Below are 16,168 nucleotides of genomic sequence, written 5' to 3'. Positions count from 1 at the left end.
ATGCCTGTCCCCTGTCCCCTCTCCTAGGTGGACTTTATGTCATTCTCTCGTGTGATATCCACTCTTGTTTTTCTCCCAGTTCAGCTTTTGTTCCTGAAGTTTGAAAAAAAAAGTCTTAACTGTTCATTGAATTCTAGCACCTCATTTTTAAGGCTTCTTCTTTTTTTTTTTTTAATCTTTCCCGTGGTTCTCACATGTTTTGTTGGATGTTTGTAGCTCTCTTAACACATATTTTGGGCTTCGGTGTCATTTGCGGCGGGTGGGGGGGGGGGGGGAGGCGGGTATTGGGGACTGAGCCAAACTGTGTGAGGCCTGAACATGCCCCACGCCTCCCCACCCCCCGCCCTCTCCGTGTGGTCTTTATTCTCATTTTTGCTTTTGTTCTGAAATCTCTTCCCGTGCTCTTACTACCCTCCTTTTAAGTACCAGTGTCTCTTCTCATCTCTAGAGAACAGCCCTCTCGTCTCTCTCTAGTGAGCACTAACTCGGCCCCTGCCCCCAACTGAGGCCCCTCACCCGCTGCCTCACCACGGATGTGTGTGTGGCTTCTCCGGGCACACTGGACTCTCCCGGGGCCTGCCAAGTCCATCTTACTGCTCGGATGTGGTTGGTGCTTTCTCAGATGCTCTCCTCTCTTTCTTGAGGGTGTGTGTGAGGATGCACACAGACAGACAGACAGACAGACAGACAGGGAACTAGTATTTCAGCAGAGGACAGAACTAATCTCCATCCCCGCGACCAGCAGCTCCCTGCCCTGTGTCCGGCTGTCCGGCGAGCGGGGCAGTCACGCGGAAGGCCCCTTCTTGACTGCTTGAGAGCAAACGGTCAAACGTCTTCCTTGTGCTCACTGGCTGTCAGGGACGCACGTCCTCCTGGAAAGTGACAAAGGGTGTTTTATTTTCCTCTTGAGGCTGAGCCTCACGCAGTTAGCACGGTCCCCTCCCACAGCCTGGCCAGGCCCAGGAGGTCACCTTGCCGTGTCATTGTGAACAGGAAGATGAGGAGAGCTCAGAATGATGATCCGATCCAGCCCTAAGAGAATGACTTGGGAAATAACGGGGGGGGGGGGGGGGGGGGGAGAGGGAGGGAGAGGAAGGGGGACAGGGATGGAGAGAGAGGAGGAGAAAGAGGAAGGGAGAGAACAGGGAGGGAGGGAGAAGGGGGAGGGAGAGGGAGGGAGGGGGGAGGGAGAGGGAGGGGGAGGGAGGGGGGAGGGAGAGGGAGACAGAGGGAGGGAGAGGAAGAGGGGGGAGGGAGAGGGAAAAAGAGGGAGGGAGAGAACGCTGATGACTAATCCAAGTTGTGGCCACCTTAGACAGGGCCCCACAGTCCCCTGCAGGTCTGACCGTGGCGTCCCTTGCAGGCTGCTGCCGTCCCCGCTCAAGGACGCGGTGGAGGCCACCACGTGGAGAAGGTGCTACACGATGCAGGAGGTCAACGCGGCCCTGAGCAAAATCCAGCTGGTGGGATATTCCCAGAAGATCGTGAGTGCCACCCTGCGTGCCCGCCACGGTGCCCGCTGCTTCGGGGAAGAAAGGCCTCGGGCGTCCCATTCCGGCCCCTCTGCTGCAGGGCAGCTGCAGGGTCGGGCTGGAGAGGTGGCGGCTGCCCCGCGGCCCGCGTGCTTGCAGGGAGAGGAGACGCTTCACAGCACGGGGCCTGGACACTTGAAGTGTTAGTGTTAGTGTCCCTAACGCCAGGGAGCAGCGTGACGAGACGGCCTCTGGGCCAGAGCTCACAGGGACCCCTTCTGCTAGACTGTGCTGGGCGTCTCCCCCGGGCGAGAGAAAGAACAGAAACCTACAGACTTGCCTCTTGGGGTCTCTGTGGTAAAATCTCAGCCCTCTCTCTTCAAAGAAGTTAGTTGGGCTGCTCTGGAGCTACTCCCAGCTTGGTGCTCGGGGTCGCCCAGGGTGGGCGAGGGGATTCTGAGTCGGCACAGCCTGCCCGGGCCCTCAGGGCTCTTCCTGGCCCTTTCTGAGGGGGGCGGTTCCCACCAGCCCAGAGATTATCTCCAGCGACACTCAGGCTGTGGACCCCCCCCCATACAGGGACCCCAGGAGCCTCCAGCAGAGCTGGCAGTGCCACCCGCTGAGCTGTGTCCCCCGCGCTCCATCCCTACACCGGGTACCTAGAAACTCTGGGCGAGGTACCACGTGAGCACCACCATCTGAGCTGCGTCTGCCACTCTCGCCGGAGCCCATGGAAACTTCTCGCTCTTTTCCAGGAGCTTTTCGGTGCCGTGCTGGTAACACCGCTGAGCTCCGGCTATGCCCTGGGGAGCTCCAACTGGATCATCCAGTCTCACTACGAGAAGGTGTCCTACGTGTCTGGGTCCTCCCTGCTGACCACGCATCCCCAGGTAACCCCCGCCCCCTCAGTCCTCCATGCACACGGCCATGCACTCGGCACATCCATGGGCACATTCACAGTGCACACTCATAGTACACACAGCACACACTCAGAACACAGTGCACTCCTATAGTACAGTGCACACATAGTGTACACAGCACACACTCAGCACACACTCACAGCACACACTAATACAGTGTACACTCATAGTACTCACAGCACACACTTTTGGTACACTGTGCACACTCATAGTACACACAGCACACTAAGTACACACAGCACACACGAACACACAGCGCACACTTATAGAACAGTGTACACTCATAGTACACACATCACACAGTACAGCGCACACTAATACACAGTGTACACTCATAGTACGCACAGCGCACAGCACACACTCAGAACACAGTGCACACTTACAGTACACCGTACACACATAGTACTCACAGCACACGTTCAGTACACACAGCGCACAACTTATAGTACACACAGCACACACCCAGTACACACAGCACACACTTATAGTATACAGTGCACACTCATAGTACACACAACACATACTCAGCACACACAGTGCACACTCATAGTACACACAGTGCACACTTGTGGTACACACAGCGCACACAGCACACATCAGCACACACCCAGCACTCAGTGTCGACCCAGTGCAGGACACACTCCCAGCACACGAGGCCAAGAGAGGACTCTTAGTTCTGGTGGCTTTAGCCCTGTGCACCACCATGAGGGTGGAATCATCCCGCTCAGGGCCTGTAGGCTGACACGGTGTGGAGCTTGTGGGACAGACCCTCCCCCAACTCGGCTCTCCTGTGAGGCATGGCCACTCGGTCTATACCCCCAGGGCCCTGCAGGCATGTGCAGGCAGATGGGGTGGGGGGTAGGAGCACTGATCATGGGGACACCCCAGCTCTGAGCAGTGTCCCGGCCTTGTGGTGTTCAGACGTTCTGTAGAATCGAGTTTCCTCTCCAGGTCTCGAGGGGACACGCTGCTATTTTTCCCCTCTCGCTAGCAGAATTCTGGGCCTTCCCCGCCTGTTGGAATCAAAAGCCATCAATGTCCTCCCCGCCGGCTCATTGAATCCGATTCCATATTGGCAGCTCCCTCATCCCTGATACATTCTTCCTTAAGAGACAGAGAGGGGACTTGGCTGCCAACTCCTGATTTGTCCTGCTTAGATCAAAGCCTTTACGGTACTATTGATGTCATCTCCAGTAAATTATTCATACAAGGTCCGTAAATCTGAAGGGAAAATAAGGTCATGAAAGTAATGAGCAACATACCTAGGTAATTAATTTTCATTTCTAGCTGGCAGGCGGCGTTGTACGTACGGAGGGAATTAGGCGCTCCTTTCCCCCAGATAATTGGATTCTGTAGAGTGGGGATAAGAAAAGCCGGGCTGATGGTCCAGCACTCTGCAAACCGGCCCAGGGGCCAGGTGGGTGCCACCTGTTCTGCCGAAATGTCCCTGTGCCCGTGTCTTCATGGGGTGGTGACGTCCCTACTGTCACAGCAGCCTCCCAGCCAGGTGCTGGACAACCCTGCTCTGTGCTGGGGAGATGCTCCTCAGGGCCAGCCCGGCTGGGCTGGGGCCTCAGAGAGGGATTGTGTGAGAGGGGACGGAGGGATGGCCAGCACAGTGTGTGGGGCTGTGGGGCCAGCCAGGGCCACCGTCTGCGGAGCTCATGCACTAGCCCTTGGAACCGCACCCCCAGGCCTCATGCTTTCCTTTCTTTCATGAGCTACCAGTGCAGATGTCTGCAGGGATAAGGGGATAGCTCAGATGGCCAGCACAAGGCGCGAGGTCAGTCCCCAAGCACAGCCAGGGACCCCCAGGCACCGCCAGGGGAGGCCTCCCTGGGCCTGGCCAAGCATCATAGGGAGTGACCCCTGGGCTCCCTGACCCTCCCCCACTCCAACCCCGACACACATACTTGCAGGATCAGGGACATGGCTGGATGCTGATGCACTGCCCACCCTGCTGCCCTCTGCCCACAGACCCTGCACCCTGGGTCCTGTGTGCTGCCCTCCCTGCCATCTCTGTCTGTGCCCCTCCCCCACGGTTTAGGCTTCCGCCTACCCCCTCCCTCCCTCCCTCCTGCCCGCTTGCTGTTCTCTCCACAAGTCTCCCAGGAGGGGGAGGGGGGCGCAGAGGGGGTGATTGTCACTCTCTGGCCTGGCACTGGCACAGTACCAGCCGCCCGGCTGGCTGGCTGACTTGCGCAGGGACCCCAGCTCCCAGGGCCTTGCATGTGCTCGTTCCATCAGGGTCACAAGTATTTTCATCTGCCCCTGGATGGACACACTGGAAGTTTGCGTGGATGTGTGTAGGGATCAGCAATGACTGTGCAAGGCAGAGCTGAAGAACGCTGCCCTCTGGTGGCGAAATGGAGGCACTGCGTGTCTCCTGGACCCGCCGAGAACCGTCTTGGCCCTAGCCTGTCTGGTCAGGCTGACCCGCACTCCCGTATCTGCCATGGGTGCACCGCCCTTGGGCTGCTTGGAGGTTTTTTTTGTTTTTGTTTTTCTTTTTGTTTCGGGGGGAGGGGTCAGATGGACCACACCCGGTAATGCTCAGGGGTTACTCCTGGCTCGCGCTCAGAAATTCCGCCTGGCAGGCTCAGGGGGCCATATGAAATGCTGGGGATCGAACCCGGGTGAGCCACATGCATGGCAAACGCCCTCCTGCTGCCCTGTCCTCCAGCCCCGCCCCGCCCTTGGTCTCCCTTGCAGAGCTTAGTCTCCCTGCGATGCCCATGCCTGTGCCAGCCTGAGTCCCTGCCATGCGCTGGAGGCCCAGCTCCTTTCTCTGCTCTCACATACAAGAGCGGGGACACAAGCCCGGTGACCACCCCGGGAAGGGAGCACAGGCACACACGGGGCCCGGAGAGGTGCTGCGGGCTGAGACTCATGAGCCCCCAGCCCCTCGCTCGCAGTGAACACAGTCCAGCCCCCAGCAAGAACCTGCTCCCCTCCCACCTCCGCCCTTCCTTCCGTGTGTGTGCACTTGCGAGCAGAACACGGATGTACTCAGCCCCGAGGTTACCCTCTCAGGGTCATCCTTCATCCGAGGGGGGGAGGTGTCGGGCCACACCTGGCGGGGCTCAGGGGCCCAACCCAGGGCAGCTGCATGAAGCCAGCGGCTCCCATGGGCCCTGAGGGACGGGGCGGCTGTGACTCCTCCCCACTGCCGGGTCTTTCCATAGCGTGTCTGGGGACTCTGTTCCTGAAACCGCGGGCAGGGATGCAGGGAGTGGCCGTGTCCACTCCTGGCCTCAAACCTCAGCTCCGACTCGGGGCACGGCTCATTCAGGAGAGGGTGTTTGGGACGTGGCAACGGCCGTTGGGGGGACAGTTCCCCGCCCAGCCTCCTGGGTTACCGAGGGGGTAAGACGTCCCCTGGACACTCCCAGGAGAGGCCGGGAGTGCACCCCCGGCCAGAAGCCCAGCTCTGAGAGGAGGCTCCAGTTCCCGACCCAGCCGAGGCCACCGATTCATGGGTCTGTGCCTCCCTCTTGGGCCTGCCTCACCGTGCTGCTTGGGGCCTCAGTGAGAAAGTGCCCAGTCCTCCCGCCCCATGGACTCCGATGCAGGCGGGCGGCCCTGCCCAGCACCACCTAGGGGCGCTGTCACCCTTTGATGAGGCATGAGAGCTCAGCCTTTTGGAAGGAGCGAGGCCTGATGGAACTGGGCAGTGCCACTGGGCCTTTTCATGGGACCAACCCAGGGACTCGGTATCCAGGTCTGAAGGCTTGGCTTCCAGTGCTGCCACCCTCACACAGGCGCACTGCCTTGCTCACGGGAGGGCAGCAGTGCGGGGGCGGCCCCGCTGTCCCCCCGCCCACCATCTGCAGATGCACCTGTTTTCCGTCACCGAGCCTGGCTCTGGTTTTTCAGCCCATGGACCAAGCATCTCTGAAGAACAGCGACGTTCTCCTCCTGACGGGCCTCACCCAGATCCCCACCGCCAACCCCGACGGCATGGTGGGCGAGTTCTGCAGCAACCTGGGTATGTGTGTGCCTGCGTGTGGCTTGGTGGGGCTTCCCGATGCCCTGCCCTGGGCACTCAGACCCTCGGGTACCCCACTGAGACCGCTCCCTGCTTTATCCCACACGCCCGAACCCCATCCTTTCAAACTACCTCTGGCTCACCATGATTCCTTTTTTCCTTTGGCCTTTGTTGGGACACTCCCAGGTTAGAGCTCAGGGTCTCCTGGCTCTGCGTCACAGTTAGGTCCCAGCCAGGGGTCGAACCCAGGCCTCCCACCCACAAAGCTTCCGCCCGCTGGGCTCAAGTCTTTAGCATCTGAGATCCGAAGGCGCAGTTAGCATGGTGAAACAGAAGCTGAATTTTTTTTAGTTCTTCAGACAGAACTTAGTATCGTCCCACTTGATTCATATAGGAAAGTCTTAGCCTTGAGTTTGGTGGGCGCGGGGTGGCCGGGTACATATAGGGTTTAGGGCAGTGGCCAGGCTCAGCCGAGGAGGTGCCAGAGACAGGCTGCTGGGGTCTGCAGTTTGCTCTGGAAACCAAACAGGAAACCAATTTGAGAGGCATTTTTAAAACTCAGTTCTGACTGCAGTTCTGAGTTCTCACTAATCAGCCGCGATTCTGCATCTCACAGCTGATCTGAAATGCTTCCGGTGTCAAGGATTCTCCCGTAGACCAAGTTGAAGGAAAGAAAGTGTCCCTGAAATAAGTGGAGTGGCCTGTGCGATAGCACAGCAGGGCGGGTGCTCGTCTTGCACGCCGCCAGCCCTGGTTCAGGCCCCAGAACCCCCGGTGCTCCCCTGAGCCTGCCAGGAGTAAGCCCTGCCAGGTGTCACCCGAAAACTAAGTCAGCTAGATTCCCTGGGTGTGTTTACTCCGAGGCCACCAGTGATGGCCAGAAGCCGAGTAGAGACAAACCCAGCGAAGTTCTAATGGGAGAGAAACAGGACGGTGCTGGCCACCCTGACAAACCCAGACCCTGCGCTGCTCCCTGCCTGCCTCCATGCAGTGAGGTGCCTGGGAACGAGCTCACAGGGGTCAGGACAGGGCCCCGACACTGCCCGCTGACCCTCCACCCCGCTGTCCACCCCCAGCGCTCACAGTGCGGAACGGAGGGAACGTGCTCGTGCCCTGCTACCCGTCGGGCGTCATCTACGACCTCCTGGAGTGCCTCTACCAGTACATCGACTCGGCCGGCCTCTCCAACATCCCCTTCTATTTCATCTCCCCCGTGGCCAACAGCTCCCTGGAGTTCTCCCAGATTTTCGCTGAGTGGTACGTTCGTGTTGTGTGTGGACAGTCTGAGACATCCGTGTTCTCTGTGGGTGTTCAGAGACGTCCAGGTTCTGTGTGGACAGTGTGAGGCGTCTGTGTTCTGTGTGGATGGTTTGAGGCAGCCATATTCTGTGTGGATGGTCCGAGACGTCATATTCTGTGTAGATTTCCAAGATGTCTGTGTTCTCTGTGAAATGTCCATGTTCTCTGTGGGTGTTCTGAGACGTCTGTGTTCTGTGCGGACTGTCTGAGATGTCCATGTTCTCTGAGACATCCATGTTCCGTGTGAATGTTCTGAGCTGTCTGTATTCTAAAATGTCATGCTCTGTGTGGACATTCTGAGACATCCATGTTCTCTGTGGGCGTTCTGAGATGTCCAGGTTCTGTGTGGATGTTCTGAGACCCCGGGTTCTATGTGGACAATCTGAGATGTCCGGGTTCTGTGTAGACAGTGCGAGGCTTCTGTGTTCTGTGTGGATGGTCTGAAGTATCCATGCTCTGTGTGGACAGTCTGAGGCATGTTCTCTGTGGATTTCTGAGATGTATGTGTTCTCTGTGACATGTCCATGTTCTGTGTGGACGTTGAGATGCCTATTCTATGTGGACTGTCTGAGATGACCGTGTTCTCTGAGACGTCCATGTTCTGTGTGAATGTTCTGAGATGTTCATGTTCTGTATGGACATTCTGAGACATCTGTTTTCTCTGTGGGCATTCTGAGACGTCCAGGTTCTATGTGGACAGTCTAAGATGCCCAGGTCCTGTGTGGCTTTTGTGTTCTGTGTGGATAGTCTGAGATTATCAATGTTCTTTGTGGATAATATGAGAAGTCCATGTTGTGTGTGGACATGAGACATCCAGGTTCTGTGTGGATGTCCTAAGTAAGACCTCCGGGTTTTGTGTGGCTCTTCTGAGACCTCTGGGTTCTTTGAGAGTGTTCTGTTTGGACAGTCTGAGATGTCTGAGTTCTATGTGGATGATCTGAAGCATATGTGGTTTTTCTGAGACTTCCATGTTCTGTGTGGACATTCTGAGACATGTGTTTTTTTGTGGGTGTTCTCAGACATCCTGGTTCTGTGTGGACAGTTTGAGGCATCTGGGTTGTGTGTGGACTGTCTGAGATGTCCGTGTTCTCTGTTTGAGACGTCCATTTTCTATGGGACAGTCTGATTCACTCCATTGAAATAGTGACCATGGAAGGTCCCTCCTTTTTCCCTATGGGCTATGAAACTTTGGCTTGGCTGTTTCTTCACCGATGTGAAGTCGGCTGAATTGCCAGGGCTTAGCAGAATCATAGTCTCGAGGAGTAAGGAGAGAAGGCAAAACCTGCCAAAATTATGTTCTCAAATTTAAAAAAAAAAAAAAAAGCTGAAACTGCTGTTGGCTGAAATTTCTGAAACCGTATCTAATGAGAAAAACCAGCATTTCAGTAGCACCGCTGACAAAATTCACTTTTATTAGAGCAGAAATTGGCTTAGAAACGCCCAGGTGGGTAAGACACAGAGCCAAGAGGAAATTAGCGACTGCAATGACCTGGGTGCAAACCCCTCCTCACCTGGAGTTCGAAGGGGCATTCGCTGCTTCACCAGCAGGGGGCAGCAGACACCGCCTTGTGCGCCCTGGCTAACTCGCGGCTGTTCTTCCCAGGCTGTGCCACAATAAACAGAGTAAGGTGTATCTTCCAGAACCGCCGTTCCCGCACGCAGAGGTAAGAGAAGGGGATGCTGGGGCCCTGGGGCCGAGAAACAGGGGGGGGGGGGGGGGGGAATGAACTGAGCAGGTGTGAGGGGTTAGAGAGTTACCGCTGAGAATATCCCCCAGCCAGCCCATGTCCCGAGATGCCCCCATACCCCTCTGGACAGGGAGAGGACCCGCCCTGCTATGCCCGGATGCTGGGCTTCAGTGGGGACCACCACCGTGTTAAGCCCCCCAGAGCCTTCCTCTCTGGCCGCACCCGGTCTTGTCCCTCTGCGGCTTTCAGCCGGCTATGCGGCGTGGCGGACCTTCTATGTGCACATGAACTCACTTCAGGTGCGGGGCACATGGGGATGTTCCAGGCAGTGTGGGGAGATGCTGTTTGAATTGTTCTAACGCGTCAGCAAGCTGGCAGTGAGTGAGACAAGGGCATGTTCCTGATGCGGGCACTTTGTCCCGGCCCTTCCCAGGACCCGAGCTCAGTGCCGCTCCCAGCGTGTGAGGTTCTAGGGGTGCCCTGGAAAGGGTCCACATGCCTTGGGCTGGAGGCAGCCCCAACATCCTTTTGTGCCCAGCACTGAGTGCCCATACCCGGGTGCGCCCGGGGCTGCCCTCGCAGCTCATCCAGACCAACAAGCTGAAGCACTACCCCAGCATCCACGGCGACTTCAGCAACGACTTCCGGCAGCCGTGCGTGGTCTTCACTGGGCACCCCTCCCTGCGCTTCGGGGACGTGGTGCACTTCCTGGAGCTCTGGGGCAGGTCCAGCCTGAACACGGTCATCTTCACAGGTAAGCAGGCACGGCAGGATGTGGAGGAAGGGGGTCCGCGCAGCCCCTGGGCCCCAGCCCAGCCCCGGCCCACACATGAGCGGGAAGATCCCATGTAAAGTGCCAGTGAGCCGGGAACGGCAGGCGCCGTGAGCTAGTAGGTGCCGGAAACCTCCTGCTGTTGCTCATCCCACGGGCACAACTGCTAGTGAGGAATCTCACTCTGGGGTGCTGCCGCCCTGCACAGGTCCCTGACCCCCAAGGGGGGTTGCAGGATCTGTCAGGACACCCAGGAGGGCTGGCATTAGCCCCTGACCCGGTAGTGCTCAGGACCTGCTTTCCTAGAAGTGCCCAGGGGATCCGCACCCCTCTCTCTCCGGCCCACTCTCACTTGATTTCTTCGTGACTCAGTTTCTCTTCTAAAGAAATCGGCCCCCTAGCCCATTCCCCCCTGCGGGCCCCCGAGTGGCCACGCACACCCCCCGCCTCCCTCTGGCCTCTCCCCAGAGCCCGACTTCTCCTACCTGGAGGCGCTGGCCCCCTACCAGCCCCTGGCCATGAAGTGCATCTACTGCCCCATCGACACGCGGCTCAACTTCATCCAGGTGTCGAAGCTGCTGAAAGAAGTGCAGGTAAGCACGGCCGCCCACCACTCCTGTGGGGACTGGGCCGAACCAAAGTGGCCCCTGGCCCCCTGCCCATGCTCCACGGTCACATGCACCACCAGACCGGTAACTCATTCTAAAGCCGAAAGTGGCCAGAGAGGCCGCACCCATGGTCTCTGCTTCTTGGCGGCTTTGGGAGAGTCCCACCCTAGCGGGAAACTGCAGGAAGGCAGAGGACACTTAGCAAGACTCAGCTGCGCTGGGCAGGGGTTTTCTCCCGTGAAAGCAGAGGGGTCTTGTGAACGGGGACCAGCCTGTCCCACACTGGACTGTGGCCCCACGGAGCCAGGCCACCGTGACCACAGGCACGGGCAATGAACGCCCGTGTGACTGGTCAGTGCCTGAGGCTGAAGCCAGGGGAGCCAGGGGAGCCCGGGGACAGGAAGGGGCCTGGCCACTGGTCTCACGTCCCTCCCCCCACCCCCTGCCGCAGCCGCTGCATGTGGTGTGTCCCGAGCAATACACGCAGCCGCCGCCCACACAGTGCCACCGCACCGACCTGATGATCGACTGCCAGCCGCCGCCCATGTCCTACCGGCGGGCCGAGGTCCTGGCACTGCCCTTCAAACGCCGCTACGAGAAGATCGAGATTGTACCCGAGGTGAGCGCCCGGGGCCGCCCCCTCCCAGCAGGACATGCGGGGCCCGCACACATGGCCTTGTGTTACTGCTGTAACTCAAAAACCATGTTCAAGAGAACAGCCTAAGTGTGTGTGTGTGTGTGTGTGTGTGTGTGTGTGTGTGCCTTCTCACATGGCCTTGTGTTACTGCTGTAACTCAAAAACCATGTTCAACAGAACAGCCTAAGTGTGTGTGTGTGTGTGTGTGTGTGTGTGTGTGCCTTCTCACATGGCCTTGTGTTACTGCTGTAACTCAAAAACCATGTTCAACAGAACAGCCTAAGTGTGTGTGTGTGTGTGTGTGTGTGCCTTCTCACATGGCCTTGTGTTACTGCTGTAACTCAAAAACCATGTTCAACAGAACAGCGTGTGTGTGTGTGTGTGTGTGTGTGTGTGTGTGTGTGTGTGTGTGTGTCTTCTCTCTGCCCCACCCAGTGGCGGTGGGGCTGACCCCAGGAACGTTCCTGGGAATCTGGGCTCAGAGCTGGGGCTGCCGCCCCTTCAATAAGTGTTTCACTTTCCCAGTTTCCTCCCTTTCTTTGAATTATAGCGGAAATAACTGTTCCAACTTCGCGGCAGTATTTCCTTTTGCCATGAAAATGAACAATATTCACTGCAATTAAATCCAGACCTTCTACCAGTGCTAACTCCTTTTGGTCCAAAGGTTATTTAGGAGAGAAGCACTTTTCTGGATAGAGCTCAGAAGTTTCCCACCAGGGAGGAGGGGAAGTTTCCCACGGATTCATTTTCCAAGTTTATGGATTCTGCCTGGGGTCAGAGCCGCCTGTGGGCCCTTCCCACCTTCCTCAGCTTAGGGTTCCTCTCTCGGGGCTGTTCTTCTTCCTCTCTCGCTCAGCTACTTAGCCAGGGGCTCTCAGGCCATCGGGGGGTCAGCTCTGGCCAGCTGCCTTCTCCCCGGAGTTCTGTGGCCAGGTTTCTCTCTGGGAGAGGCGTCTGAGATTGGCAGCTGAGACGGGCCTCCTCAGGTTCTTTGCCCCTGGACGCCTGTTCCTCAGCCTTCCAGGCCGCCTCTGGGTGTCGGCTGAGCCTCAGGTCATCGCGCCACCCATGTGCAGTAAGGGGCGAGCGCACGTCGGCACAGCCCTGCACCCTGTGGGTCAGGGTTTCAACTGCTTCTGCTCCCCGCTTCCCCGCTTCTGGGCGGTTCCTCACTCCTTGCAGACGGCATGAAGGGAGGGAAATGGGGATGGGGGTGTCCAGCGTGACTGAGCCCCCCTGCCTGCCGGCAGCTGGCCGACTCCCTGGTGCCCACGGAGGTGAAGCCCGGCGTCTCGCTGGCCACCGTCTCGGCCGTGCTGCACACGAAGGACAACAAGCACATTCTGCAGGTATGGGAGGCTGGGACCCCCCCATTCCCCGCCGCAGGCCCAGCCCCAGGTGGTCCCCACACCCGAGGCTCAGCCCCCCTGTGTCCCCACAGCCTCCACCCCGGCCGGCCCCGCCCCCGGGGGGCAAGAAGAGGAAGCGGGCGAGCGAGGACGTGCCGGACGGCAAGGGGGTGCGGCCCCTGCTCAGCGGCTCCATCCCCCTGGACCAGTTCGTGCAGACCCTGGAGAAGGTGGGCAGGCGGGCACAGGGGCGGCAGATGGGTGCAGGGAGGGCAGGCGGCCCGCGTGTCCCGCTGAGCTAAGCCCCCGTCCTGCCCGCCCGCCCCGGCAGCACGGCTTCAGCGACATCAAGGTGGAGGACACGGCCAAGGGCCACCTGGTGCTGCTGCAGGAGGCTGAGACGTTGATCCAGGTAGAGGAGGACTCGACCCACATCATCTGCGACCACGACGAGGTGCTGCGGGTGCGGCTGCGTGACCTCGTCCTCAAATTCCTGCAGAAGTTCTGAGCCAGACAAGCACGTGGGGCCCATGGGGCTGACCGGCAGATTTGCTGCAGGGCAGGGTGCGGTGGGGGGCTGGCACCCAGGAAGGGGTGCAGCCTGCAGTGCCCAGTCCTCCAGGATGGCCCCTGGCAGGAGGGAGGCGCGTGCCCCTCTGTATTTTATATTGCAAGCCCGTTTGTTAATAAAACTTATTTTTGTAGATGTATCTATGCTCCGTGGAACCTGAAACCTACACTTAGATTTAGCATCTGAAAGTACTGGGAGGGGCTGGAGTGATGGCACAGCGGCTTTGCACGCGGCTGACCCGCGTTCAGTCCCTGGCATTCCATGTGGTCCCCCAAGCACGGCCAGGAGTAATTCTGAGTGCAGAGCCAGGAGTAACCCCATGCATTGCTGGGTGTGACCCAAAAAGCAGCAAAAAAAAAAAATAATAATAAAAAAAATAAAAATATGGTGAAAAGCATGAGTTTGAGCTGGAGAGGGACAGATGAGACAATCTGGGCTTTGCCACTGTGTTATGGTCCCCCGGGCACCACTAGGTGTGACCCGACCCCAGCCTCACGAAGCAGCAGGAAATCCCTGTTCCCTCACCCTGACCGACCTCAGTCACAGGAAGCTCCGCTGTGTGGACGCCGCGAGCCCCCGTGGCACACGTCCGAGTCTGCAGCAGGCCGGGCAGCCCTGGGCCCGCTGGCCTGAGGATCAGTCATTTCTCCAGCTGGCCCACAACTGGACCCCAGGAACCATGGGAAACTCCGCAGGATGTAACCGGGGTGTGCAGGAAAAAGGCGTCCCCAGCGTGGCTAGAAGGGGCCCAGGATGCCCACACCGGTTCTGGGGACGCATGCTTGGGGCCAGGGATGAACTGGGCCATGGGAGGGGCCACGAGGCCACAGCAGCTGTGGAAACTAACCCGCACAGTAGGTCCAGAGCAGGGCGGCACACAGGCTTTCTCACAGGACCGAAACTTGCTTCTGTCATTCGTTTAATGAAGGAACATTCTGGAAATGCAGAGTCTCATTCACTTGTACTCCTGAGATACCCAGACAGGCCTGGAATGGCTTGGACTTCCCCGAGTGGTCACAAGGCCCACAGTGGCGAATACACTCAAGAGGCCAGGCGGGACAGGACCTCTGTGAAATCGGTCCAACTGAGGCAGGGGTGATGGAGACAGCCCAGCTATCTCCGACTCGGGCGGAAGGCAGGGGGGGAAGAAGCGCAACTTTCCTTCGAGCGGGACTGCACAGGGAGGCAAGGGCCGTCACCCCGCGTCACCTGAGCCGCCTCAAGGATGATGGAAGCCAAGGGCGCAACTGACCCTCCAGACCGAGATGGGCAGGTGGGACTGGCACAGCCATGTCCACCCCAGCCCAGTGAGGTCCGGACAACAAAATAGCCGCTGAGAAGCTGCTGGAAATGGCGAGAAGCCTGTACAAAGCACCATATTCATACTTATTAGCCCCACTGCTGGCCAGGCCCCGAGGCATAGGGGCCGTACCTGGGACGGGCACACAACTGCACACTCCACCCCGAGCCCCCACCCTGTTACTCAGGTTGTACCAGAATAAAAGACAAAAACTCAAATCCCAGAGTCTTAAAAAGAAACAAACCAATACTTCAAGGTTTTATATACGGGCAGACACAAAGCCGCCGCCATGTTCCAGGTGCCAGGAGCAGAAAGCGCCACCCACAAGAGTTTATGAATCAGATTTTGCAAAGGAAAAGCTTCTCGTGAGGAAACTTCATAAAGAGAACAGATACGCCAGCAACAAACGGGGTGATTGTTGACTCTGCATTTCCAGAGGCCAGTACCCAGATAGGGAGGAGAGGGGCTCCTGTGAGCATGCGCTGGGCCCGAGTTGGCGCCCCCGGAGCCCCAAGCCCGCCAATGGCTCCGTAACCCCCAGCTGTGGCCCTGATGGCCCCCAGCAACCCGGCTCTGCCAGGCTCCGATACAAAGAAAAGAGTATTGTTGGCCATACTCGTCTCTCCACTCGTTTCTCTAAACGAGCAGCCAAGCACAACCCTGACACAGGCTGCACGTGCAAGAAGCGGGTGGTGTGGGCTCCCCGGGTACAGGAACCTGAACGACGGCAAGAGGAGGTGGCGGGGAGGAGACAGGCCGGCACCGATGGCCACGCACGCAGACCTTTGTCTGGTTACCCGTGAACCCTCCGGCCGCGGTGTTTTGCCATTTCCTGGAGCAGTGGGAGTTCAGGTGGGAAGCCCACGTGCTACCCACCTGCACCGGGGACAGGCCCACCCTGGGTCGTTCCCCCCCCCCCCCCGGAGTCCCCCGCGCTGTGGCAAGAGTGACCACGGACAGGGGGTCAGAGAGGAAAAAGTCCAGCCCGCCCTGTGCTCCCTTCCCAGCAGAGTGACCCGACGCTTGTCCAACTTCCTCAGTGTGGGGTCACACCGAACAGGGCTTGGGGGCACCTGCCTGGTGCTCAGGCGTCACTTCCAGTGATGCTGGGGCTGGAACCAGCTTCGTGAAGCCCACGCTGGCGGGGACTCAGGCCTTCCCGCGGCTGCAGGGCCTCCGACTTGGGCGCCACCCTGACCCCGGCAGCTCAGCGGCACCCCCAAGCTTGGTGGAAAGACTCCTGAGGTGGGCTGTGACTATGGTGAGAAGCAGGGGAGCACGCAGACACTCCCACAGAGACTCAGTCCCACGGGACAGCGGGCTGAGGGGGGCCCGCCCGCCTGCTCCGGGAGCGCCAGACCGTCCCCCTCCCCTCTGCGGCCCCGCGGAGAAAACCCACAGGACTCGCAGGCCGTCGAGTTAAAGTCTCCATTTATTTCATTTTCTTACAAAACTCCAACGTAAGACCATTGTGCTCGTGATTGGAAGGGGCGGGGGTGCCCGGGCAGGGCTGCCTGGCCAGCGCCAAGCAGCGGCAGAGTTCGGCGCCAAAGGCCACCAGCCC

The 16,168-nt window shown here is 58.7% G+C and overlaps 1 protein-coding gene across 1 annotated transcript in view; it reads left to right on the top strand.

Moving 5' to 3' along the window:
* Positions 1-13,443, top strand: part of INTS9 (integrator complex subunit 9) — a 62,530-nt gene extending 49,087 nt beyond the window's left edge. Inside the window, exons 7-17 of the mRNA XM_056113993.1 lie at positions 1,364-1,484; positions 2,228-2,362; positions 6,269-6,380; positions 7,457-7,637; positions 9,283-9,343; positions 9,950-10,121; positions 10,608-10,732; positions 11,199-11,366; positions 12,635-12,733; positions 12,826-12,963; positions 13,065-13,443. Coding sequence (XP_055969968.1) covers positions 1,364-1,484; positions 2,228-2,362; positions 6,269-6,380; positions 7,457-7,637; positions 9,283-9,343; positions 9,950-10,121; positions 10,608-10,732; positions 11,199-11,366; positions 12,635-12,733; positions 12,826-12,963; positions 13,065-13,241 — 1,489 coding nt within the window. The 3' untranslated portion in view covers positions 13,242-13,443. The remainder of the gene's footprint in view (positions 1-1,363; positions 1,485-2,227; positions 2,363-6,268; positions 6,381-7,456; positions 7,638-9,282; positions 9,344-9,949; positions 10,122-10,607; positions 10,733-11,198; positions 11,367-12,634; positions 12,734-12,825; positions 12,964-13,064) is intronic.
* Positions 13,444-16,168: the final 2,725 nt, after the last annotated feature.

Source organism: Sorex fumeus, unplaced genomic scaffold (assembly GCF_029834395.1).
Source record: "Sorex fumeus unplaced genomic scaffold, SorFum_2.1 ptg000024l, whole genome shotgun sequence".
NCBI classification, from domain to species: domain Eukaryota; kingdom Metazoa; phylum Chordata; class Mammalia; order Eulipotyphla; family Soricidae; genus Sorex; species Sorex fumeus.
Note: the sequence above shows the minus strand (reverse complement) of the source record. Positions and strands in the feature narration are given on the sequence as shown.